Source organism: Coregonus clupeaformis, chromosome 21, assembly GCF_020615455.1.
Source record: "Coregonus clupeaformis isolate EN_2021a chromosome 21, ASM2061545v1, whole genome shotgun sequence".
NCBI classification, from domain to species: Eukaryota; Metazoa; Chordata; class Actinopteri; order Salmoniformes; family Salmonidae; genus Coregonus; species Coregonus clupeaformis.
Window position 1 is genome coordinate 26,629,569 of NC_059212.1, and position 26,109 is coordinate 26,655,677.

Here is a 26,109-nt window from a genome sequence, read left to right on the forward strand (position 1 = left end):
TATTTCTGTTGTTCAGATCAGGAGACACTATCCTGAGATTTATTCGGAGTTGGAAAATGCATGAATTGGCAAAGATAACAGGTGAAATGCATCTGTTAAACTGTAGAAAACATGTGGGTAGCATAAGATGAGCTGAAAGCTGGATCAGAGGCCTAGGCCACAGTGAGCAAAACATTCCTTGGCCATTGTAACCGTGGCTACATTCCACTGGTATCTCTTTCTAACAATAAGATAAAGCAAGGACACATGACACAATAATTAACACACACATGCAGTATGTAACAATGTTGGGGTAATTTGTTTTGGAACTTTAATAAATAATTTCAGAAATAAAGTAATGCAAAATGTGGATGAAATAAAAAGGCACTTTAAAAACAGTGTGGCGATTGTGTTCTTACAACTAAGTGGGATGTTTGAAATACAACAAAGATCTGAATGACATCACTCCCTTAACACTGATCTTTATAACTGAAATGTAATGTAGTCACCATTATCCAATGGAAGAGTTTGATCAAACCATTAATTAGAAAATATAATTATTCGACAGTAAAACAAAAAAGCACGCTGAGGATATAGGTCAAGTAGAAAACCATTCAGAACCCCATTCAGAATTCAATTTCTGTAACTTAAACAAGACAATTAAAACAAGGCATATTGTTTGCAAACAAGGCAGTGAGTTCTGTAATATTTGGCATCGCTATTAATTAAGAGTTTATTAGGGACCTGAGTTCTTTAAAACTAAACAATTTAAACCTGGATCCCATAATACTACTAATGATGTCATTTTATTTATAAAGATTTACAAATATCATGACAATATCTTTAAAAAAGAAACATTTAAATTGATTGTTCAGGTTGAAGAATAAATTGATAAACATAACTTTCCTTCCAGCCCTTTTCTGTGACTAAAATATGGCTTTACACAGAATCCATTTCCTACAAACTGTACATATTACAATTTATTGCTGTCCCCAATGGCCAGCTATCGCTACATATCTTGTCCCACATCGACATCCAATTTCACCCTCAAAACAGAAATAATGGCTCCACGGTTCTATGAAAGGCACAACCACACCTTCAATGACCTTGCCAGTCCTGTGGCAAAAATTAATTCAGTTAAAACATTCCGTCAAGTTACACAAAAAAGTAAAAACCCAAGTTTATACATACTGTACACTTTTTTCAATTCAAACGATGCATAGAAAAAAACGGTTAGTAAAACATACTGAAAGTGGCAAAATGCACTGCTATCATTTGGTGACTACAAAAACAAACCGTGAACATAACAACCCCCCCCCCCATATTATTTTGCATACAGTGTTGTAATGACAGAGAGGATGCGCCATCATTTGCCCTCGTATTTTGGATTGACAATAGTTGTTACGGCACTCTTGTAGATGGGATTCTCACCCTGCAAAAGACAAGTAAAGAGAGAGAGTGAGATAAACGGTATTCATGGTTACATTGTCTTTGTCCCAAATGGCAGCCTATTCCCTATATAGTGCACTACTTTCGACCAGGGACCTTAGGTGCCATTTGGAATGTAGCCCAAAAAGGGAATCATTTGGTTAGAACCACTTCACAAATCACTGTTTGGTTAAAAATAATTCCAGAGCAGCACGTCTCCATTTGGACACTACGATTTTCAACATTTCAATAGGGACTTGCGAACAAAGCAGTCACCTGTCCTTTAATCTAGCATGTTAATGGCACACACAACATGCGGTAAAATACATGTTAAACCTTAACCTTAAGCCATTTCAAATAAGGCAGCGTGAATTTGATAGATGTTGGTGGGGTCGCCCCAAAGCTATAGACCACGTTGTTTAAAAAATATATATATATATCCTGTTTTATTAAAAGTGATTAATTTCTTAGACAAATGTGTTCTTCAGGTTGGCTCAGGCAGTACCAGAAACTTTAAACTCACTACTGAAATGAGAAAACGGTTCTCTTACAGCTTTTGCTTTGAAGAAGTTGAATATCTGTTTCTTTCTAAAGAATGCAAATATGAGTGAAAACGGGTGAGGAAAAGATGCAAAACTCAATCACAAAACACTCCAAGGGGAAAATAAAGTACATGCAGGAAAAGGGAAGATAGATAGGCAATACAAACGTAGACTTATAGGACCACTCCTTTACGCCCATAGCTTGGATTCTGGAACTTATTAATAGGGCTCTTGTATATAGGATTCTCTTGCTATGGTCGACAATGAGGCAGACAGGGGTTCAAGAAAAGAAGAACAAGAAAGAGCAAGAAAAGAAAGTAAGCAGTAAAAGATGACAGGATGGAGAGAGTAATGGTTTTGAGGGACTGCAAGAAAGCAGAAAAGGTTTACCAACAAGGGTCTATCCATATTTCAGAATACAAACACGTGTATGTGACAAATACAATGTGATTTGATATCCAACCCCAATGGTTTAGCAATAGCCATGCTCTTGAGACTGAGGGTGCATCCCAAATAGCACCCTATTCCATTTATAGTGCACTACCACTACTTTTGACCAGGGCCCAAAGGGGCTCTGGTCAAAAGTAGTGCACTATATAGGGAATATGGTGCCATTTGGGACTCGACCAGAGGCTATATTCTCTCTCAGCACACAAGTGCTATGTCATTCTACTATAAACATTAAATACTGTTGCTATGACTTTCAGAGCACACTGAGCAGCTGGATTGAGCTTTCTTCTGTTGGTGACCCAGCACACCCTCTCCCTCAGCTTCATTGCCTATTATGGGCATGAAGTACTGATGAGTGGACAGATAGAGGCAGCACTCCTAGCCTAGCCAGCAAAAGGCCCAGAGGAAAGGCCACTCCCTCAGTGAATTAAGTCTGTCTGAGGCTGAGCAGCACGCCAGAGCCATGTTTCTGTGCTGCCGTTGTTGGCACAAAACAGAAAAGAAAACAGGAGATTGAGCCAAAGAGATAAACAAGGCACAAATATAACGGTTGGTTTTCGCACAGATCTCCCTTTGGCCTTCAAAGGCAATGAAGTGCATCTCTTGAGATAGGAGTAAAAGTAATGCTGGATGAACGAGCTGAAATCACAAACAGTAAGCTAATATATATAGGCGTTAGTTAATTTAGGACAGAAAGTCATCTCACATTTCAAGAGTAGACCAGGGGCCATTTCATCAAGTGTCTCTGAATAAGAGTGCTGATCTAGAATCAGGACCCCTGTCCATGCAATCTTATTCATTGTGATCTAAAAGCAAAACTGATCCTAGATAAGCACTTCTACTCGCAGACACTTTATGAATGCAACCCCAGATATCTGAACAGTGGAGAAAAAAGAAAAAAAATCACAGCTAATATAAAAAGTTAATATTCTTATCTGAAACCTGGCTGTGCTGATGTGATCCGACAGGATGCCTTACCGTGTCCCATTTGGCGTTCATCTTCTCCTTCTCGAACTTGGCGAACTCCCTGCGGTCGTGGATGATCATGAGCAGCTTCCAGATGAGCAGCAGGGCCAGGCCGATCAGCACAATGCCCGCCACCACGCCAGCCACGATGGGGATGATGTCAGGGCCCGCTGGGCACTCTGGAGCACAGCAGGGAACACGCATGGCAACATTATGCATTTACAGTTAATCATATACAATGGACAATCACATACAATGGACAATGTAGTTGTGTTTTGAAAGGCATCTGCCAAATAAAGTTTATAATTATTATAGGCCTACACTTTGGCTGTGACCCAAATGGCACCCTATTCCCTTTGTAGTGCACTACGTCATTTTGTAGTGCACTACTTTTGACCAGAGATTATAGGGCCCTGGTCAAAAGGTGCCATTAGGGACACGGCCTGTAAAATGCCATACAGACTTGGAGCCATTAGGGCAGGCTATTCCTAAAATGGACGATCAAAGATATTTGCTCCTCTGAGTGGTGCAGCACCCTCCATCCACTCACCCAGAGTCTCGACCACGTAGACCTCCCTCACTGTGTCGTTCCTGACGGCGTAGGTGTAGTAGAACCAGCAGTCGTTGGCGTCCCTCTCCTTACAGTGTGATAGGGGGTAGGACTGGTCGGCTGGCTGGGGCAGCTTGTCCCTGTCCTTCACTCTGATCAGATTGAAATAGCTGCAGTCCCTCTCACACGTGTCCTTCTTCTCTCCCGTCTCAAAAGCCCGGCACTGAACACACTCCCTTTTAGAGAGAGGACAACATGGTCAGGCTACGGCCACACAGATAGGTATGAAGACAAATGAAAACTGTTTTATCATAGTCTGTTTTTTTATAGGTTATCCATACCCACAACGCCCTGTCAGCATTGTGGGTGGTTGATACCAGAGATATAGAGCCATTGTTATCTATGGTTAAAACCCTGAGCGGGGACTCACTTGTGCTCAGCGCAGACTCCGGGGCAGGTGGGGCAGATCTCACAGGTGGGGCCCTGGAACTTGGGGTTGGTGCACTTGCAGACACCACACTCGCAGGTGCCCCGGCCATTACATATTTGCTTGTTGGCTGCCAAGCAGGTGGAGGTGTCCAGGGAACAGTCGCAGGCGCTGCCTGTGTAGTTGGCATCGCAGATACACACCCTGCAATCACAACGCCCATGTCCTAGTAGAGTGGAGGAGAAAATAAGATATTTAAATCAATGCTAGGCCTACACAACGCAACCATCCATTTTGAAGAATCATCCAATCTAAAAAAATATATATTTTAGTAGACCATGCCTGAGGAAAGAGGTGGAGAAAATGGAGGATCCATGATATTCAGTTCATTTGCAAAATATTCAGACCCCTTCCCCTTTTCCACATTGTGTTACGTTACAGCCTTATTCTAAAATTTATTAAATAAAAAATTTCCCTCATCAATCTACACACAATACACCATAAGTGACAACAGTTTAAAAAAAAAATGTACATAAGTATTCAGACCCTTTGCTATTTGACTCGAAATTGAGCTCAGGTCCATCCTGTTTCCATTGATCATCCTTGAGTTGTTTCTACAACTTGATTGGAGTCCACCTGTGGTACATTTAATTGATTGGACATGATTTGGAAAGGCACACACCTGTCTATATAAGGTCCCACAGTTGATAGTGCACGTCAGAGCAAAAACCAAGCCATGAGGTCGAAGGAATTGTCCGTAGAGCTCCGAGACAGGATTGTGTCGATCCACTCCTCAGTAAAAGGCACATGAAAGCCCGCTTGGAGTTTGCCAAAAGGCACCTAAAGGTCTCTCAGACCATGAGAAACAAGTTTCTCTGGTCTGATAAAACCAAGATTGAACTCGTTGGCCTGAATGCCAAGCGTCACATCTGGAGTAAACCTGGCACCATCCCTACGGTGAAGCATGATGGTGGAAGCATCATGCTGTGGGATGTTTTTCAGCAGCAGGGACTGGGAGACTAATCAGAATCAAGATGAACGGAAAACCTGCTCCAGAATGCACAGGACCTCAGACTGGGGCGAAGGTTCACCTTCCAACAGGACAACGACCCTAAGCACACAGCCAAAACAATGCAGGAGTGGCTTTGGAACAAGTCTCTGAATGTCCTTCAGTGGCCCAGCCAGAGGCCGGACTTGAACCCGATCTAACATCTCTGGAGAGACCTGAAAATAGCTGTGCAGCAACGCTCCCCATCCAACCTGAAAGAGCTTGAGAGAATCTCCAGAGAAGAATGGGAGAAACTCCCCAAATACAGGTGTGCCCAGTTTGTAGCAACATACTCAAGGAGACTCGAGGCTGTAATCGCTGCCAAAGGTGCTTCAACAAAGTACTGAGTAAAGGGTCTGAATAGTTATGTAAATGTGATTTCAGTTTTTAATTTTTTATAAATTTGCTAACATCTCTAAAAACCTGTTTTTGCTTTGTCATTATGGGGTAGTGTGTGTAGATTGATGAGGAAAAAACAATTTAATCAATTTTAGAATAAGGCTGTAACATAACAAAATGTGGGAAAAGTCAGGGGGTCTGAATACTTTCTTTTTAAAACACATTCTTACAGTACACAGCAGTGTTGAATGAATACAATATGTCTACGAAAACATGCATACACCTAGTCAAACCAAGAGGGCCAGCCAAGGGTCCTACCTCCACAGAGTTTGTTGTTGGAGCGGTCACAGTTGAAGTTGTCACACTCGCAGAATTTCCCGCTGTACCGTTCCTCTGGGTTCTCCCTCTTCTTACACTCACAGGTTCCACACACACAGTCTCCGTTGTTGCTGCAGATGTCTGTACCGTTGTCTTTCCGACAGTTACCGTCCAGGTCATCGGTCCTCACCTCGTCTGTGCTGCACTCACACAGTCTGCCGATACGTCCCTCATTGCACCTGAGACAAAGCAAGATCATATTCATTAGTGCACATCGAAGCAAAAAATGTCACTACGGAAAACGAAAACAAGCGTTTCTTATTGGATAAATGAATGTAGTCCCTTCCCCTTTTGGTCCCTTTTCTTCCTTTGGATCCTAGTGAATATGACTTGTATAGATTCAGAAGAACATTACTACAATCGATTCACACCCGAAAATCAGAACCCATACCAGTGTTTTATGTTGTGCCTACCTGCAGGCTCCACACTCAAAGGTCCCGTTGCCGTTGTGGCAGCTCTTGCTGAGAGGTTCTCCGTCTTTGGAACATTCACATTCGCAGATGAAGTTGAGAACGATCTCCACATCCTCATTGAAACCCAGCGGCTTGATCCTAATGGTCTCGGACTTGCCTTGAGACGGACACTTCTGGGACTCGATGGTAATGTCAAAGGACACCTTGGTGATTCGATGATTGATAGAAAGCATTAGTAAACTCCTGGAGACAGGTCTTGAGAAAGGCCTCAGCTGAAACGTTGACAAATGGTCAACGATATTCCCTCTTCTTGTTTTTCATTAGCAAACTCCTAAAATGTCTTGGATAGTTTACTAATTTTTCTAAATGTATTACATTTACAAATGTAAATTCTCCACCACTTTTCCAATAGTGACTAGACCACCAAGGAAAGGCAGCGCTCGCGCTCACTTACCTCATCTCCAATGGAGATGTTAGAGCATTTTCTTCCACCCTCTTCTGTTCCAACCACGCCATTCTTGCAGATGGACTTGTATTTTATGGACACACCTTCAGGCACCTTGTTGTTCTCCAGAATGACTTCAGATGAAAGAGACTACCAAACATACAGAGAATGTTAACCAAATATGTCAATAAAAAAAACAGTAGGGCTGTGTCCCAAAGGGCACCTGGTCAAAAGAAGTACACTATATAGGGAATAGGGTGCCATTTGGGACGCACCCCAGGTATTTATTTTCTGCACAGTAATTATTAGCTTCACATCAAACAGCCAATTTCAAGTCAAAGCTAGCGTCAAAGCGAGGGGGTTAACTCACATTGTAAGAATCGATAATGAGCTTGATGACGTTGCTGGAGTTGGAGGACAGGGTTCCTACTGCTGACTTGGGGATGAGATTCTTCAGTTCCTTGTAAACCGGCTGAAATTCCTCAGTAACAGCAAAAATTGTCTGAATGTTGTTGTCGCTCAGTTTCTGGACCAAATGGGCAATGGAGGGATAGTCCTGTTAATTGAAAAGAAATTCAAGATTAAAATGTCAAAACAAACATCCAACGATCCATACCACAGAGACATGAGCCAGTCATGCAGCATGTTATACCATATATGATAACCTTACTGTCCGTTTACATGGAAATTCATTTTGTGAGGTCAGCATACAAAATACACAAAATCAATAAACTATAATGCAACAAATGCAATACAAAATGCCTGGAAGGTATAGAGTATATAGTATACAGAGAAACACATACGTAGTAATGGCTCATGGTGTACATATTGTTTTCCAGATGACACTTTCCATCGTTGGGCAGAACGATGCCGCCCAGTTTGCCGTCTCCAGCAAAGTGGAAGCCAGCGTCAGTGGAGAACACCAGCAGACGAGTGACATTCCTCCAGCCAATGGCATCCTGCAGGGGGAGGGACAGAAACAAATACAATCAATTAGAGCTCCCGAAAAATAACAAAACATTTATTGGAATGCTTTGCACTAGGGCTAAACCTATTTAGTCGACTGGTCGATTGTTTGGTCGATAGGCTGTTGGTCGACCAAGATTTCTTTTGTCGAGCAGTAGCAAAAAAAAAAAAAAAAAAAAGAAGGTGTATAAGACACTTGTCTGATTGGCGCCTGTCTGAGTGGACTGATCCATTGTGGTGGCCATGGGGATGGCACAGTCCATCAGTCTAAGACATTTGCTACTGAAATTCTATATGGTTATATTATGTAAAAACAATGGTGCAAAATAATATTATTTTATAACAAATGCACTTTCTCCCGCGTTGGTTAGTGGTCACTGTCCGCGGTTCTGAAAGACATCAGTGCGCTGTTGAATTTACGCCTTTTCCTAGACCATGTTGCTATGTGCATAATAGCAAAGTTAACCAGCATATTGGTGTTGAGAACAATGTGGCGGAGGCAGCAGCGGAGTTAGGAGACGAAAACAGCCCTTGCCTTAATTGTCTAAGAAAATTGAGGAGAGCGGACACCAATAATCAATAGCCTAACTATTGGTGCTTCAACAAAGTACTGAGTAAAGGGTCTGAATACTTATGTAAATGTCATATTTCAGGTTGTTCTTTTGAATAAATTAGCAAAATGTTCTAAAAACCTGTTTTTGCTTTGTCATTATGGGGTATTGTGTGTAGATTGATGAGGGGGAAAAACAATTAAATCAATCTTAGAATAAGGCTGTAACGTATCAAAATGTGGAAAAAGTCTTAGGGGTCTGAATACTTTCCAAATGCACTATATATAGGCTACTGTATCAATCGATCATGTATTCGTTCATGTCATCACACAGCATAGGAGTCATTCATGATTTTAAATGCGATCAAGAATTTTAGTTTAAAAAAAAAATAAAGCAAACATTGAATATTTCACGTAAACAATAAATAGGCCTAAACCATTCCATTTCGGAAATTGCATTCACGAGTGAATCTTGAATCTTTGAGTCTTTGATGTAATAAAGTATGAAAAACAGCATGAAAAATGTATAAACTCAATAAATGTAAGTCGCTCTGGATAAGAGCGTCTGCAAAAAAAATGACTAAATGACTAAAATAAAGGCTTTACAAAAAAACTTTACAGACTCTCTGGTACGTTTATAATTTATTTAGTGTTGTATTTACATTGTTCCAAACAGTCAGAAAAAGTATATTGTAATCTAACAGCACCTGTTTGGCACACATAATATGCACGCAGCGCTTGCTCCTTACTTTATTTTTATTGATCGCCAGTATTTTCCACAACTACTAACATTTATTCCACACATCTGACTTCCCCTTTACCTCCTGAGCAACCAGTAAACATTCCCCCGTTTCGAGTTTATTGGTCACGTCCTCTGCATCCATTTTGCTGTCACGTGTTACGGTGTTCAGAGTTTGTTATAACCAATTTATTGATGTGATTATGATATGCTATAGGTCAGGCCCTATTGGTCACGTGCATGCGATGCATACATGTGTCACGTAAAGAGAGCAAGAGTTGAGGGAATAGGGAATGTTTTTTCTAAACAAATGAGGGATTTTGGTAACATAACTTTTCAGTCAGAAATGGCTGCAATTATGTTGCAGCTTCAGCAACACGGACAGCGTGATACACACTGTTGATGTTCTGTGGTGGTCGCTGCAGCAGGGAGAGAGAGACAACGGGTGCTAGTCACACAGTCACTCACTGTTTTTTTTCTTCTGAACACAGCGCAGCAAGTCTGAGCCAGGCACAGCACAATCAAATCAATTGTGGTCAGACTCCCTCTAGTCATTTGTATGTCTTAATTATTTAATCAAACAGTTCACTTAAAGCACCAGACAAGCTCAGCACCTATAGTTGATTTTTCTATATATGGAAAAACGCACGTTTAAAAATGTCAACCAATCGATTGGTTGAAATAACAGATGACTCTTGGTCACCCCCTGTCCATGCAATCTTATGTATCTAAAAATATAAACTGATCCTTGATCAGTAGTACTACTCTGCGCTTTATGAATACAGGCCCTTAACGAAGACTAGCACACTTAGACCAGGTCAGGTCACTCACCCCACAGACAGCCACCTGCATGATGGCATCGAAGCCTCCCTCAGGGGAGTCCAGGTTTCCAGAGATCTGCTGCTTGCTGACCAGGCTGTTGAACTGCTGCCCGTTCTCAGTCAGCTTCAGCACATTCTTATAGCTGAAGGGGCTGGTGCAGTTCTCATTGCTCGTGCAGGGGTTCAACAGCCGGGCTGGGGTGGTGCTGATGTAGGGCATCACAGTCTTCTCCACAAATGAGCCGAAACCTGGTTAGGAAAACAGTCAGGGTTTAGAAAGCGCTGGCAGAGGAGGCACACATGGGCAGTGTCTGGCTGTAGCTAAGGAGGAAGGACAGGAGTTGGGAAACCAAAATCGTCCCTGCCACTGCTCAGACACCAGGAGATGTACTAAGACAAGGAATGAAACATTGAGGACTGGTGTTCCCAGGCTCATAACCCTTTAGCTGGCCAACAGGCACCGTTGGAGCTGCGACAGGCAGAGATGCCCAGCAGGTAACTACCTATCTGTATAAAGGACACCTTTTATAGATGTTGGAAGAGTTGATTTACTTTGAACGTTTTGAAGTTGAACGTCTCTTACCAATCCTGAAGTCTGATGTGATCTCCTGCATCTCACGCATCAGGTCAGTCCCCAGGTTCTTGACGTTCTCCAAATCGTCTTTCATGGAGAAGGAGAGGTCCATCAAGTAGTAGAGGTCGATGGGGTAGTCCTCTGCCCGCTTGAACTTCAGCTTAAACGTCTGGGCCTCACCTGCATGGTGGAAATAGAATAGAATGGAAAAGATTCAGAGAACATGAAGACTTCATTATTCCGGATGATACAAACATCAACAGGATTCCGACTGACAATTTAGATTCAGCCATCAATGACTGCGTGTTAATGGCAATTTCAAGAAAGATTGCATATCCTAGCATGTCCTGTATAGATACAGTGAGGGAAAAAAGTATTTGATCCCCTGCTGATTTTGTACGTTTGCCCACTGACAAAGAAATGATCAGTCTATAATTTTAATGGTAGGTTTATTTGAACAGTGAGAGACAGAATAACAACAAACAATCCAGAAAAACGCATGTCAAAAATGTTATAAATTGATTTGCATTTTAATGAGGGAAATAAGTATTTGACCCCCTCTCAATCAGAAAGATTTCTGGCTCCCAGGTGTCTTTTATACAGGTAACGAGCTGAGATTAGGAGCACACTCTTAAAGGGAGTGCTCCTAATCTCAGCTTGTTACCTGTATAAAAGACACCTGTCCACAGAAGCAATCAATCAATCAGATTCCAAACTCTCCACCATGGCCAAGACCAAAGAGCTCTCCAAGGATGTCAGGGACAAGATTGTAGACCTACACAAGGCTGGAATGGGCTACAAGACCATCGCCAAACAGCTTGGTGAGAAGGTGACAACAGTTGGTGCGATTATTCGCAAATGGAAGAAAAACAAAAGACATGTCAATCTCCTTCGGCCTGGGGCTCCATGCAAGATCTCACCTTGTGGAGTTGCAATGATCATGAGAACGGTGAGGAATCAGCCCAGAACTACACGGATCTTGTCAATGATCTCAAGGCAGCTGGGACCATAGTCACCAAGAAAACAATTGGTAACACACTACGCTGTGAAGGACTGAAATCCTGCAGCGCCCGCAAGGTCCCCCTGCTCAAGAAAGCACATATACAGGCCCGTCTGAAGTTTGCCAATGAACATCTGAATGATTCAGAGGAGAACTGGGTGAAAGTGTTGTGGTCAGATGAGACCAAAATCGAGCTCTTTGGCATCAACTCAACTCGCCGTGTTTGGAGGAGGAGGAATGCTGCCTATGACCCCAAGAACACCATCCCCACCGTCAAACATGGAGGTGGAAACATTATGCTTTGGGGGTGTTTTTCTGCTAAGGGGACAGGACAACTTCACCGCATCAAAGGGACGATGGACGGGGCCATGTACCGTCAAATCTTGGGTGAGAACCTCCTTCCCTCAGCCAGGGCATTGAAAATAGGTCGTGGATGGGTATTCCAGCATGACATTGACCCAAAACACATGGCCAAGGCAACAAAGGAGTGGCTCAAGAGGAAGCACATTAAGGTCCTGGAGTGGCCTAGCCAGTCTCCAGACCTTAATCCCATAGAAAATCTGTGGAGGGAGCTAAAGGTTCGAGTTGCCAAACGTCAGCCTCGAAACCTTAATGACTTGGAGAAGATCTGCAAAGAGGAGTGGAACAAAATCCCTCCTGAGATGTGTGCAAACCTGGTGGCCAACTACAAGAAACGTATGACCTCAGATTGCCAACAAGGGTTTTGCCACCAAGTACTAAGTCATGTTTTTCAGAGGGGTCAAATACTTATTTCCCTCATTAAAATGCAAATCAATTTATAACATTTTTGACATGCGTTTTTCTGGATTTTGTTGTTGTTATTCTGTCTCTCACTGTTCAAATAAACCTACCATTAAAATTATAGACTGATCATGTCTTTGTCAGTGAGCAAACGTACAAAATCAGCAGGGGATCAAATACTTTTTTCCCTCACTGTAAAGTATCATATAGCTACATGGCCAATGAGTTGGGCCGGTCAGGAGGCTGGGCCGATATTTACAAAACCCCTTAGAGTAGGAGTGCTGATCTAGGATCAGGTCCTCCATGTCCATCTAATCTTATTCATTATGATCTACAAGATAAATCTGATCCTATATCAGTACAGGTCAGGAGTTAAGTCTTTACCGGATCGGAGGTTGAGGGTGAGTTTCTGGGGCTGGATCTGAGTGATCTGGTCAGGTTTCAGCTTCTCGGCCACGTCCTTCTTGCGGTTGGTGACGGGCTTGTCCTTGTCGATGGAGATGCTGCCCCGGGGGTTCTCGATCTTGGCCTTACTGCAGCCCTTCGTGATCAGGGACTTCAGCTCATCACAGCGGGCTGACTTAGACTCTCCCTGCTTCAGGAAGTCCTGCACAGAGAAAGAAAACAAAACATTTCATTACAGATGACAAATAACCCAAACTTTCTTATTTTTGTATTTGATATTTATTGACTTTTATGTTTTCTTCTTTTCACAATCATTATCATAGATACAGAAGAACACAGCCCAAACTAGAAAATGAATGAGGGGTTAACACGGCGGAATGCCTGTCAAAACTGGCCCTTGACTAGATGTGCCCTGGAGGTATGGATTTTAAGGATCTCTGTCCTCCAGCTATTTACCCTGCATATGCAAGCTGTCTGAACACTTTCTCTGTGTCCCTAATGGCACCCTATTCCCTATATAGTACACTACTTTTGACCATGGCCCAAGTAGTGCACTATGTAGGGAATAGGGTGAATTTGGGATACAGCAAATAGGCCATTCTCCGTATGGAACAGGCAAAGTTTAGATTGGATGCAAATTATTTCTCACAAGGCACTGCAGTGGTTGGCATAGACAATGTGCCAAGTCTGAATAAAAATTGTACCATGTCCATCATCAATCTTAAAAGGTTATTTTTCTGAATCAAACCATTACACATCATTTTATAATGGGCATTATTGCTGAAGATATGTCTGTTTTTGATTCTGTTTCATCAGTGTTGAACGAGGTACCTGACATTTAGTGTTGCTCATTGAGATTGGTAAACAGGTAGACTGCATTAAGTTCTTTAGCAGCCTGCATTGTTGACCTTTGATAAAGAACAGGCATGCATCCCACATGGGGGTGCACTACATTTGACCAGGCCCCATAAGGCTTGGGTCAAAAGTAGTGCACTATGTAGGGAATAGGGTGCCATTTGGGATGCAACCCCAGGCAAACTCTGACAGGAAGCGTCAGGGTGAGTTATGTTCTGTAACGTGACTCACGACAGCTCTGCATTACAATACTTATTTATTTATTTTTATTTAATACTCTCAGTTGGCGGCACCTCCCCCAATCACCCACTCTACCATTTCACGGCAAGCTCTCATTAACTGGTATTTGAATCATATACCTGCCATTGTTAACCTCTAAACATTCTGCCCCTGTTAGCATGTGCATTCAAACAACTTTATCAAAGACACACTTACAGCGTCTGTACACCATCCACATTTCTCTGCGACCTGGATGCATTCCCCACATGATTGTGCATTCGCCTTGATGCAATCACTGCCCTCTGAGAGGAAGGAACAATATTTTATAAGAAACATCCACAACTATTTGCAAAGAGGCAGCATTCAGAAAGGCTGCATCACAAATGGCACGCTAATCCCCATCTAGTGCACTACTGTGGTCTATATGGTCAAAAAGTAGTGCACTACATAGTGAATAGGGTTCCATTTGGGATGCTAACATTTTGTGATTCAAATCTGCCTGTCTAGCAGGCTCAACAACATGGTATTTCATTTCTTCCAATATATTCCATTGAGAGCCATGCTGCTGAAGCCAGGCAGCTGTAGACAGTTTCTTAAATACATGACATCATCCCATTTGGACAACCTGCCTCCTCTTAAACCATAATGCAATTCTGAAATTAACTACCACACTATCATGATCTGAAGAATATGCATCAAAGAGCAACAAAAATAAGTCAAAAGAGCAGACAAAAAAGTAAGATGTAGAACATTGTGTCGTGTGTGAATCAAATGACCTTACCTTGCTGTGCACTGCAGAAACATAAGATTCCTAATAATGTTGCTATAGAAAGTAGCTTCAGATCCATCTGAAAGGAGACAAAACAGACAGTGGTTAATTCAATCTGCTGGACATGGATTGAGTGAAGCACATATCACATTCTAAAAGCAAGATGCCACAAAGGGCTGTGACGGAAAAGATATTGCGATATTGGTATAAAAACACGAAGCAGACCAAACTATTTGGTACTTTAAAAATCTGCTGTATGTAAAATAGTGTGTGCTATAGCTTGGAAAATAAATAAATGTGCCTCTGGATGACAACATAATTATGTTTGTTTCCATCATTAGGGCTGTTTTCCTAAAGAAGTTAAATATACTTTGTGTTTTATTTCCTTGCCATGATACTAACGAGTATCGCGATACTGGTACCGTCCCGGCCCTACAAAGGACCTCTTTATAAGTTAGTGGCCTACAGCCTGCACATGGTGGGATATGGCTTACAGCCTGCACATGGTGGGATATGGCCTACAGCCTGCACATGGTGGGATATGGCCTACAGCCTGCACATGGTGGGATATGGCCTACAGCCTGCACATGGTAGGGTATGCATGCCAATGGTTATGAAGCTGTGGTAAAGCATTTGAAGGTGGGTAACAGGGTTTAAAGTGTGAGGACGTGTTGCACGGTGAGATCATCTAGATAAGTTTCCTGTAAGTGACGAAACCCAACTTTTGGTTAAGCCTATAGCATGAGGGTGTTTTGAGAAGTGTGCAATGCATTCAGCAAAACATGAACAACGCAAGTTCATTTCATGTAGCTGCTGTTTAAGCATGCCAAAGGTAGTCAGGGACGTGAATATCTAATCAGGTCATCTTCAGATAAGGACCTACACACCCCAGAGAAACATGCAGGACATGAGTCATAAAGTCATTGCTTGAAGTGTGTTCATCAGCACTGGAAGGAAGACATTGTTCAAGCTGCTGCAGCTTAACCACATTTAACATAAATAGGACTGGCCACTAATACAGTACACAGAACACTCTACCAACAACTACCACCATTGTCACTGAACAAAAAACCCAAGAAAAACTATAATGGAGAAGAAAAAAGTCACCAGCTGAATTCTTTCTTATCATTGTAGTCATAACTCCTTGGAAACAAGGAGGCCAACATTTATATTGGGCTAACCCTATACAGAGAAGATCTGGGGCCTTATTCACAACCATTGCCTAAATTTCACACTAAATATCTGCATGCACCATTTCTGAAAAGACTGCGCACTTACAGGGCTCCTGAGAGGCGCAGCGGTCTAAGGCACTGCATCTCAGTGCTAGAGGCATCACTACAGACCCTGGTTATTTCCAGGCTGTATCACAATCCGGACGTGATTGGGAGTCCCATAGGGTGGCGCACAATTGGCCCAGCGTCGTCCTGGTTTGGCCGGGGTAGGCCGTCATTGTAAATGAGAATTTGTTCTTCACTGACTTGCCTAGGTAAATAAAGGTTAAATAAAAAAGTAGAGATTTCTAAACTTGGTGCACGCCATACATGCAAATGTTCCCCATTATAAATCAGACCCATCCTGAAAACTATTTTATGGTGCCCTTATTTGCTGTATACTTTGGAAGTATTCGAATTAGGCCGAGGAATTTTTCTAAAGGAAATAGCAATAGTGAACTTCATCAAATGTCTTTGGAGGTGATGGCAGAATGTTAAACTTTTGCAGTGACATTTGCTGTAGGCCTAGGCTATCCGACAGACAAAAAGTTTATGAAAGACAACAATTGCAAATAGCCGTGGACCTCTAAACAGACCGTTTGAATTTAATAGGGCCTAATGTTTTGCATGTACTTTTTCTCAAACCTATGCTGCACTGCCCACGAATTCTGAAACATTGTCTACTTACAGTGGTAGCCATACACACTTCAATGCAAAAGATCAACTGTCTGTTCACCTGTTAAATTCTACTGTATGTTATAAACTATGCTTCCTTTCTGATGCATAGAGCAAAATACTTGAAATAACAGCGTATCTAATAGGCCCAATTAAATGAGAGAGTTGTAGGCTATGGCTACTTCGGGAATATGAACCCATCATCGCCAGAAAATGTGAAGAATTTATTCTGCAATGGTTATGAAAATATGTGTATAAATGCAATATTGTCTACTCGATACATTTGAAATTACAATATTCAGACGTAAGCTACAGCAGTAGCCTACAACCGTCTGTTCCACGTTAGTAAACTGCGCCCGGATCGGACGGCATAGAGCAAAATACTTGAACTAGCTTATCTATTTACTACTGTGAAGTGTGTCCAATTAAACGAGAGATGGGAAGAATGGTATCTCTCCCGAGTGGCGCAGTGGTCTAAGGCACTGCATCGCAGTGCTAGCTGTGCCACTAGAGATCTTGGTTCGAATCCATGCTCTGTCGTAGCCGGCCGCGACCGGGAGACCCATGGGGCGGCGCACAATTGGCCCAGCATCGTCCAGGGTAGGGGAGGAAGTGACCGGCAGGGATGTAGCTCAGTTGGTAGAGCATGGCGTTTGCAGCGCCAGGGTTGTGGGTTCGATTCCCACGGGGGGTATGGGGGAAAAAAATGAAAAAACTGTAAGTCGCTCTGGATAAGAGCGTCTGCTAAATGACTCAAATGTAAATGTATCATTGTTTAAGGCCTATGCTACCTCGTGAGTATGAAACCATCACAGAAAAGGTGAGGAATTTATTATGCATTGATCATGGAAATTAAACAAATAATAGCCTAGGAAATAGATGCCTATTTCTAATTATTTTAAAACGCAATTAAACGAAATACATTCTCTCTTCTCACTAATGGCAAATGATTGCATCTTGTTATTAACCTGTTTATTGTTATGAATAAGCATGTCCATCATATCTACTTGCAATGCTTCAACCACTAGAAACTGTGCGCACGCATGGTCTCAAGTTTGTAGGAAGGTGAGCACATTTTCCAGTCAAGTTCAGTTTTTATAAATGCCAACTTTGCATGAAAACTGGCACACGCATGTTTTGGGGTACATTTTGTGCGTACACATGGTTTATAAATGAGGCCCCAGGATCCCAAATGGCACCCTATTCCTTATATAGTGCCCTACTTTTGACCAGGGCCCATAGGGCTATAGTCAAAAGTAGTGCACTATATAGCGAATAGGGTGCCATTTGGAAGACATCCCTTGACAAGACCACTGCTTCCTAACACAGAGCAGAGAATGGAGAGGTGTGAGTCTTCTACTCCCATATATGGTCCAGCACTTCTCGCTCCCTCTCCCAGTGACACATTTCCTCTGATGGCCTGGATCCTGCCCAGTTTTCCTCTCATTTATGAAGTCAGCCTCTCTCTCTGGCAGTCTCGCTTTCCCTTTCTCAAGTTCTGTCTCTCAGCCCGGTAGAAGACACACAGCATGACGCAGAGAGTCCACCTTGCCAACAATACTTGGTTAGAGAGAGTCAGAGAGCAGAAACAGCCTTATTGGGTATCTTATATTGTAGCATTACCCACTTCACAAGTATCACTTAAATAAAGGTGAAATAAATAAAATAAAATAAAAATCACTGACATATTTCAAAAGTACACCCTGGAATACTGTATTTTTTTTCTTGACAAAATTATCAGCTTGGGCAGTGTTTTCTAGGGAGTCATTTGTGTAAGTGAACACAGCCTAGCCTATGAAAAAGTAACCATATCCTGTGGGAATACACACAGACAGAAAAAGAGACAGAGAGACAGACAGAGAGACAGGAAATCTTCACACTGTTCCAACTGATTTTAGCAGTCACATCCAATAAATAAAATAAAAAGGTATAAAAAAGGTACAAGAGGGGTATTGCCCATCTAGACGTAGCCTACATCCAAAGACAGACAACAGGATCGTATTCACAAGTAGACACTAAACGGAAGAAAATGGACTGAAACAGGGAAGGTCTACCTGAACTTGTCCAATAAGAAACTCATTTTTGTTGCGAAATGTTTTCCATTGCAAAAAGTTTTGCTATGGTTTGTTGTGCACTAGTAACGAATACGATCCAGTTGAACATGATACAACACAAATGGCAGCAATGCCAGTTCCTCTAATCATCCAGACTCCCCCCAACATTCCTGGACACCATCTTTGTTTACAGGATATCATCCTCTATAGAGCACCAAATTGTAGGGGGTTGACTGATCTAGGCTACATCCCAAATGGCACCCTATTCCCTATATATTGCACTACTTTAGGCCAGGGCCAATGTTTCAAAACTGCTACCTTTTCTCTCATCTCCATGGAAAAAAGGTGTAGAATTGCAGGAAATTAACTTTAAAACTGAAGCAATTTCTCTCAGCTCCTTGGAGAAATGTGTAGAATTGCAGGAAATTGGCTTAAATTCAAAAAAATGATCTACACCGCCAAGATGTCGCCTCTAGAATTGTCTCTAAAATCAAGCCGTGCAGATGGGCCGACCGCGCCCTTTGCCATGCCCCCTGCTACGCCCACCTAAGCCCCCTTTTTATCCAGAAAAAGCCTTGGTAGCCTAGGCTAAAGGCGTCAGCATGCTTCAGTTTGGCTGGCACACAAACTCTAGTAGGGCAAACCGAACAGGTGTGCTTGCATACTCCCTTAAAAGACCTTCACTTGAAAAATAAGAAAAAGCCGCAAAAGTACTGTTTATCCATTGTGAGACATTATAGCCAGTATACACTTCCTCAAAAATCTATCATTAATTTTGACGTTTTTGCCGAGGAGAGCTTAGTAGCGCAATTTTACATCTAACTAAGATGTTTGGTGCAGTATTTCTCACTGAAAATTTTTGCTTAAAAACGAGTCGTCTCTGGTTGAATGACAGACTTTTGAAGAAACCCTACTGTTGACCAATCACCGACGAAGGAGCGTAGACTTCGGCTACCGACTTCAGCTTGCCTCCAGGAAAATTGTGTCCGAAAAGCTGAAAAAAACCCTCACCAAAATGCAAAACTAACAAACACGTCACAAAACGTCATCATAAAACTCTTCCGAACTGTTTCGGCTGGGAAGCACGCGGACGCCTTAATCGACACCGGACAGCCTAACATGGTAGAACTGGTATGCGGAACTGTGAAACCTGATTAACACAACTACAAGAGACAATTCTGCAAATTGAGTCTAAACCACCTGGATGTCAGTTAAATTTGAGAGGGAATCTAATCTAGGGTCACCAGATGTCTTTGACTACATCAAAATACACACAACCGAACAGTATCCAAACTGATTTGTAAAACTGCATTCAGAGCCTACTTTCTAAGGGTGTGCAGCTGGTCTGCTGTGGTGGTGTTAAGCCTTTCCCAAGGTGCATCCCAAATGTCACTCTTTTCCATAAATAGTGCACAACCTTTGACTAGGGCCCATAGGGCTCCGGTTCTAAACTAGTACACACAGTCAACGGTCAGGAAAATCCATTCTCTTAGCATGGGAAACCACGACTCATCTTGGCTGAGGACCAGATCATGGGAAAGGGAATATCCATTCTCTTAGCATGGGAAACCATGACTCATCTTGGCTGAGGACCAGATCATGGGAAAGGGAATATCCATTTTCTAAAAGCAGTATATCAGTCATGGGAAACAGTCAGTGATCTGTGTAGGGATTAAATAACTAAATGTCTACTTTAAGAGATGACAACAGGGGGAAATGTGAAAAACCTGTACAAACCTCAAGGAATTTCAGGGATTGTAAGGTGACGTTTCTGAAACTGTGAACAGAGGCTGTCTGTCATGGCATGTTTAAGAGCATAATATTTATATTAGTGTGAATAAACACTGGCGAATCGTGGCTTTGTATGGTCAGGTTCAACAGAGAGAGAGAGCAGTCTAACTGTTGCAGTCGTACCTGCAGCTGTGTAGTACTAGGACTAGGGGGGGGCACGTTTTGTTTTTTGTCCTAGCACTACACAGCTGATTCAAATAACCAACTCATCAAGCTTTGGTCAAGAACATTACATTAAGGTCATTAAGCAGACACTCTTATCCAGAGCGACTTACAGACTCAACTAACGTAGGGAAGACAACCACATCTCAGTCACCGCAATGAAAACCGAACTCAATAAATAACTCTACATTATATTACCACAGTCTAGCACTGACCAGACAAATTGTTTTCTATAGGTCTTAAAGGGTACCTAGGGAGAACACTAGAGGTAACCCAATCCCCTAAACCGTTATGGTCTGCTGCTTCGCCTCATCTCACCAGTCATTGGATGCAGACAGGTCATGTTGAAGACGGGGTGGTTTAATCTACAGCCTGGCTGAAAGAAGCACGCCTCAGGGGCAGAAGCATGCTCTTGCTCTGTGATGTAAATTCACCAAACGTCCCATTGCAGACACATCTAGCTGCCCTGTGAAGAGAATCTGTTCCTTATGCATGTAAGGCTCCACCCACTCACCAGCCTTGGGAGTGACATTCTTGACATTTCTCTGCAGAACAGAGTAGAAAATCTCCATAAAACGCTTTCCTACTGCTTACTTGACTGGGTCACTGTCAGAGTCCACTGAGTTATGTGTAAGAATGGGCTGGTTTTGAATCTAAAAACAGTTTTGTAAGGTTTCCAGCATAATGGAAGCTTCAGTCACACACACTCAGGTCGCCACGTGTACTTTACTCCATTCAGAATGTGTCAACATCTCTGCTCGTCTGCTGTACAAAAGTCGACAAACTCTGCCTGCACTCCAAAATTGTATAGAAATATGTAATTGTTTAGAAAAAGTTATATTTGCATTATGGATTCTAAAGTAAAGAAAGTGCATAGGTTAAGATGTATGTTTTGGACAGTCTACAGCTGAAATGTCTAGTTCCATTCTGTAGTTTTGCAGAGTGTCAACACATCACCAATATCTCCAAGATTTTGAGCAAACATCAAACCTAGGCCTAATGTTTGCTCAAGGAGCAGCTAAAAAAAGGGAGAATATTGCAGTCATTTGTAATGATTAACACAATCCTGTTTAAAGAGGGGGAGACATTACAAGACCTAACGCCTATCCACTGAGTCAGTTGGTTGTGTTTATGGGAGGTTTCATCTTCTTGCTAAGCAGTCGCTAAACTAACTATGCACAGTTTGAGCTGCATCCGGTGATATTGAAAGACAGACCATACCTGTATGGGATATGCATCTCACAGCCTCACTCACCTCTGGTTAACCACATGAAACCGCGTCGATAGACCACTTTTGGCTGCACACAAATAGGGACGTGTACAAAATAAGCTTTTACTGTACATACAGCCCGTTACAACAAACATGTGTAACTCCTCTCAGAAATGGAGGTGGGGGTAGGTCTAGATCGTGATCTCAGATCGTACCCGGAGAATGAGATAACACATTCCAACTTAATAGTCATGTTCCAGATCCAGACCTCAACACATAAAAGAGTAAAAACACAAACAAATGACTCATGCAAACTTCCCCCATGAGGGGTCTAGTGCTAGGCCTATTAATTTTAGTCGACACTGCCAGGCCTGAGAGGTCTACTCATTTCAGCATGCAATGTGACTCATATCTGACTTGGAAGTCTGAACAGCATGCCATTGAATCAGTAGGCCAACTCAGGACTGGCCAGTCATCCGTTGAATCAGTCTGACAACTTGTCTCAGAATAGGTGTGCCGATTTAGGATCAGTTTAGAATTTTAAATCACAATGAATAACAATACATGGACAGGGGGACCTGATCCTGATCCTAGCACTCCTACTCAGATGTTTGACCTCAAGACTGATCAGTCATATAGCCTACTGCAGTATGATATTATCCAGACACTCATAGTCTAGCATCCCAAATGGTACCCTACTCCCTTATAGTGCACTACATTTTGCCAGTTGCGACACAGTCCTAGGCTAGCCCAGTGCTATTGTTGCTGTTAAAGGGACAGTTTGGGAATTGGCAATGAAGGATGAATTTATCTTCTTCTCCAGAGTCAGATGAACACCTGGATACCATTTTTATGACTGAGTTCAGTTTGAATTAAGTTGCCAACTAGCGTTAGCACAATGACTGGAAGTCTATAGGAACAGCTAGCATGCCATCTGTTCCTGTAGACTTCCAGCCAATGCACTAACGCTAGTTAGCATTGGTTTACGAAACTACCTCTACGTCCAGTATGAACAAAGTTAGAGACATAAAAATGGTAACCACAAGCTCATCTGGTAGAGCACGGCGCTTGTAACGCCAAGGTAGTGGGTTCGATCCCCGGGACCACCCATACACAAAAATGTATGCACGCATGACTGTAAGTCGCTTTGGATAAAAGTGTCTGCTAAATGGCATATTATATTATTATTATTATTATTATTATTATTATCTGACTTAAGTAGATAAAGGGCTTCAGTGCAAAAATCCTGAACTAATCCTTTAAGTCATGACAATGTAACTAACGGAAGGCAATGTATGCACATATGACTAAGTCGCTTTGGGTAAAGCGTCTGCTAAATGGCATGTATTGTATTATATAGGGAAGGGAAGTGACTCATTGAGTCAGCTTAACATCACTTCTACCCTGTGGTCTGTTTGCTATTATGAAGCATCTGAAGTGACTCTGAACCTATGTAATCACCACTGTGTGTGTGTGCGCGCGCAAGATCAAATGCAATAGTTTTTTTTATACCTTTATTTAACTAGGCAAGTCAGGTAAGAACACATTCTTATTTACAATGACGGCCTACACCGGCCAAACCCAGACGACGCTGGGCCGCCCTATGGGACTCCCAATCACGGCCGGTTGTGATACAGCCTGAAATCGAACCAGTGGGTCTGTAGTGACGCCTCAAGCACTGAGATGTAGTGCCTTAGACCACTGCGCCACTCGGGAGCCCTTGAGACAATGTTAATACTATGTCATTAAACGTTCTAGGTCTATGATATCAGAAAGGATCTCCTAATCAAAGACTGTAATTTCACCCCAATTAATCTGACTAAGGCCATTAAACTAAGCCACTTTAATCCTTAAAACAAGAAATTGGCAAGAATGGCTCAGTCAGACAGCAAATAGCAATCTGGATTGGTGGCGGTGCTTAAGGCGTCTGCATGCTTCCTTTTCGAAATGGTTCGGAACAGTTTGTACATATATTATGATGACATTTTGTGACTTTTTTGTTTGTTTTGCTCTTCGGCACAGCCGAAAGTTAGTAGCCGAAGTCTACGCCCCTTTGTTGGTGATTGGTCAACAGTAGGGATTATTCAATTAAGTGTGTGTTGTCATTCAACAAGAGATTAATCATTTTCATGCACATTTCTTCACTTGAGAAATAGCTAGTTATAAAATTGCGAGACTAAGATCTCAGACAAAAACATAAATTCAAGAAATATGTCATTAAATGTCTTAGATTAATTCTGACTATTTTGAGGAAGTGTATACTGACTAGTGTCTCAAGATGGACAAACGGTACCATTGAGACCTTTTTCTAATTTGTCAAGCGAAGGTCTTTTAAGGGATTATGCGAGCACACTCGTTCGGTTTGCCAATAGGCGCAAGCCGAACCGAAGCATGCGGAAGGCTTTCCACAGCTTAACAAATCATTCTGCGCCTCGCCTTCTTTGTGTTGGGCTGCTGAAGAACGCACCCTCCGGCTACACTGTTCTTACAGGAAGTGATTATAAAGGCAGGACCTATCTTGTCAGTCTCAATGCACACAGTCAACCCAACTCACAGTCAACTTAACTACAGAATCAGTGTACTACACATGGCCTATGTCCTAAATGGCACCATATTCTTTATGTAGTCCCTCCTGTCCTACCCCATAGGGCCCTGGTCAAAAGTGGTACACTGCATAGGGAATAGGGTGACATTTGATACATGATGAAATACAGGTTAACCACTCACAACAACACATACAGCTCTGGATTTGATCAATGCTAAATGGTGAACCACAGTTTACACACACCGTCTCTCACGTTGATACCATGGATTAGGCTAGAGAGAGTGAAACGGTAGATTTCAATAGTTCTTTTTTGTTGTTGTCCCTGGCTGAAACTGACTGAGTTACAATTTGAAGACATACACCCAATTCTCTATATCAAATGCTGCTGTGAGACACTCCCAAGTAAAATCGTAGTTATTTGATACAATCTACCGTTTAAGCATCTGTGCAATGACATTAGAAATCTGTGGACATAGTCTACCAAATATTGATTGACACCGTCCATTTTAGACTACCCCAGGGAGAGACACTCGATGGCCAAGAGCCCAGGCCTTCTAACCAATCCCCTTTGGGCAATGGCGGCAACAATGTTACAATGTGGTCTGTAACAACTCCAGATACAATATATCCCTTTCAAAAACGTTAAGTTACATCATGGCATAGGGGCTACATTTTAGAGTAGACTAACGTAAATGTCAGCATCTGAAATTTTCCAACTATGATAGGAAGGAATGAAGGCCTGCTTTGATATCCTGTCTTCTACATTCCCTCCAGACAGTGGACGACAATGGGGTACAAACAAATATAACGCCTACCAACCAAAATGCGTCCAAATGTAATGATACGGGCCTAAAACTGGACAATTTAGTAACTTACCTTGGCAGGCAACAGATACACAAAAAAAGCAAATGTTGGCCTATTTGATACGAGTGAATTCACATAGCCAATCGGTTTTCGTCGTCCCATCCGACCGCGGCTATCCCCACCCAAAGTTCCTCAACTCATTCCTCATCATACCCTTTGTCGAATCCCTTTAACATTTCAGTAGCCTATACAATCTTGGCATAGCCTAACCAGATATGCTGGACGTCATTTTAGAAAATAAAGTACAGAATCTTACCTTGACCCGTGTTTTTGTCTTTGTTTATAATTTCTGCAAAAATAAGTATTCCGTGAGCTTTTTCTAGAGAAAAAAAACTGTTCTTCACGGAAGGAAATACACCAAAGTATTAGTGATGTGCCTTATCCGTTAAAAATTATACTTGCCCCGTTCAAAATACAAAAAAGTCGAGGAAAAGCGTGATGTAAATTCTTTTACTAGGGACAACTCGCCCGAACACGTTAAAATAGGTCCTCAGTCTAGGACGAAATATCTTTCCTTCAACAAATTGGGCGACGAATTGTAGCCACCTCTCCTTATCTAGAACCGCCCACACAGGAAATGCCGACTGTACTTGGGAGGGCAGTGAAGCAAACTCAGACACAGACCTGTGAACCCTCCTATTCCTAAATCACGCTTCTGACCCTGACTCACATCTTATTAGACCATTTCATACACAAAGTCTTATTTTCCTAACCTTGTGGGGACACACAATTGATTGCCATTCAAAATCCTACTTTCCCTAACCAAAACCTAACCATTAACCTAACCTTAACCCCAAAACCTAACCTTAACCCTAAAAGTAGACCCCCTAGAAATAGCCTTTTTCTGGCAAAATGTCCCGTTGGTCAAATAACATACATTTTATTATTTTACTACAAGTAAAGTTAAACACGTCCACACGCGCGCACACACACTGTAATTTGTTTAGATAAGAGTTGTTGCAGGACACATCC

At 42.2% G+C, this 26,109-nt stretch overlaps 1 protein-coding gene across 3 annotated transcripts; it reads right to left on the bottom strand.

Annotated features, from left to right (window-relative positions):
* Nucleotides 1-279: 279 nt before the first annotated feature.
* LOC121535158 (integrin beta-1) lies at nt 280-25,697 on the bottom strand. 3 transcript variants are annotated; one of them, XM_041841938.2, is made up of 16 exons: nt 25,394-25,697; nt 14,638-14,704; nt 14,073-14,158; nt 12,762-12,984; nt 10,625-10,795; nt 10,052-10,290; nt 7,769-7,924; nt 7,336-7,521; nt 6,975-7,115; nt 6,521-6,723; nt 6,048-6,286; nt 4,346-4,568; nt 3,916-4,151; nt 3,378-3,544; nt 2,117-2,200; nt 1,366-1,411 (listed from the first exon to the last, which is right to left on the bottom strand). In XM_041841938.2, the coding sequence occupies exons 2-15, from the start codon at nt 14,702-14,704 to the stop codon at nt 2,123-2,125; spliced, it is 2,415 nt and encodes an 804-aa protein (XP_041697872.1). In that variant the 5' UTR covers nt 25,394-25,697; the 3' UTR covers nt 1,366-1,411; nt 2,117-2,122. The 3 variants fall into 3 exon arrangements, with proteins under 3 accessions (XP_041697871.1, XP_041697872.1, XP_041697870.1); XM_041841936.2 differs by lacking the exon at nt 25,394-25,697 and adding an exon at nt 25,150-25,254; XM_041841937.2 differs by lacking the exons at nt 2,117-2,200; nt 25,394-25,697 and adding an exon at nt 25,150-25,254 and having other exon boundaries at nt 280-1,411.
* Between the last annotated feature and the right edge of the window lie 412 nt (nt 25,698-26,109).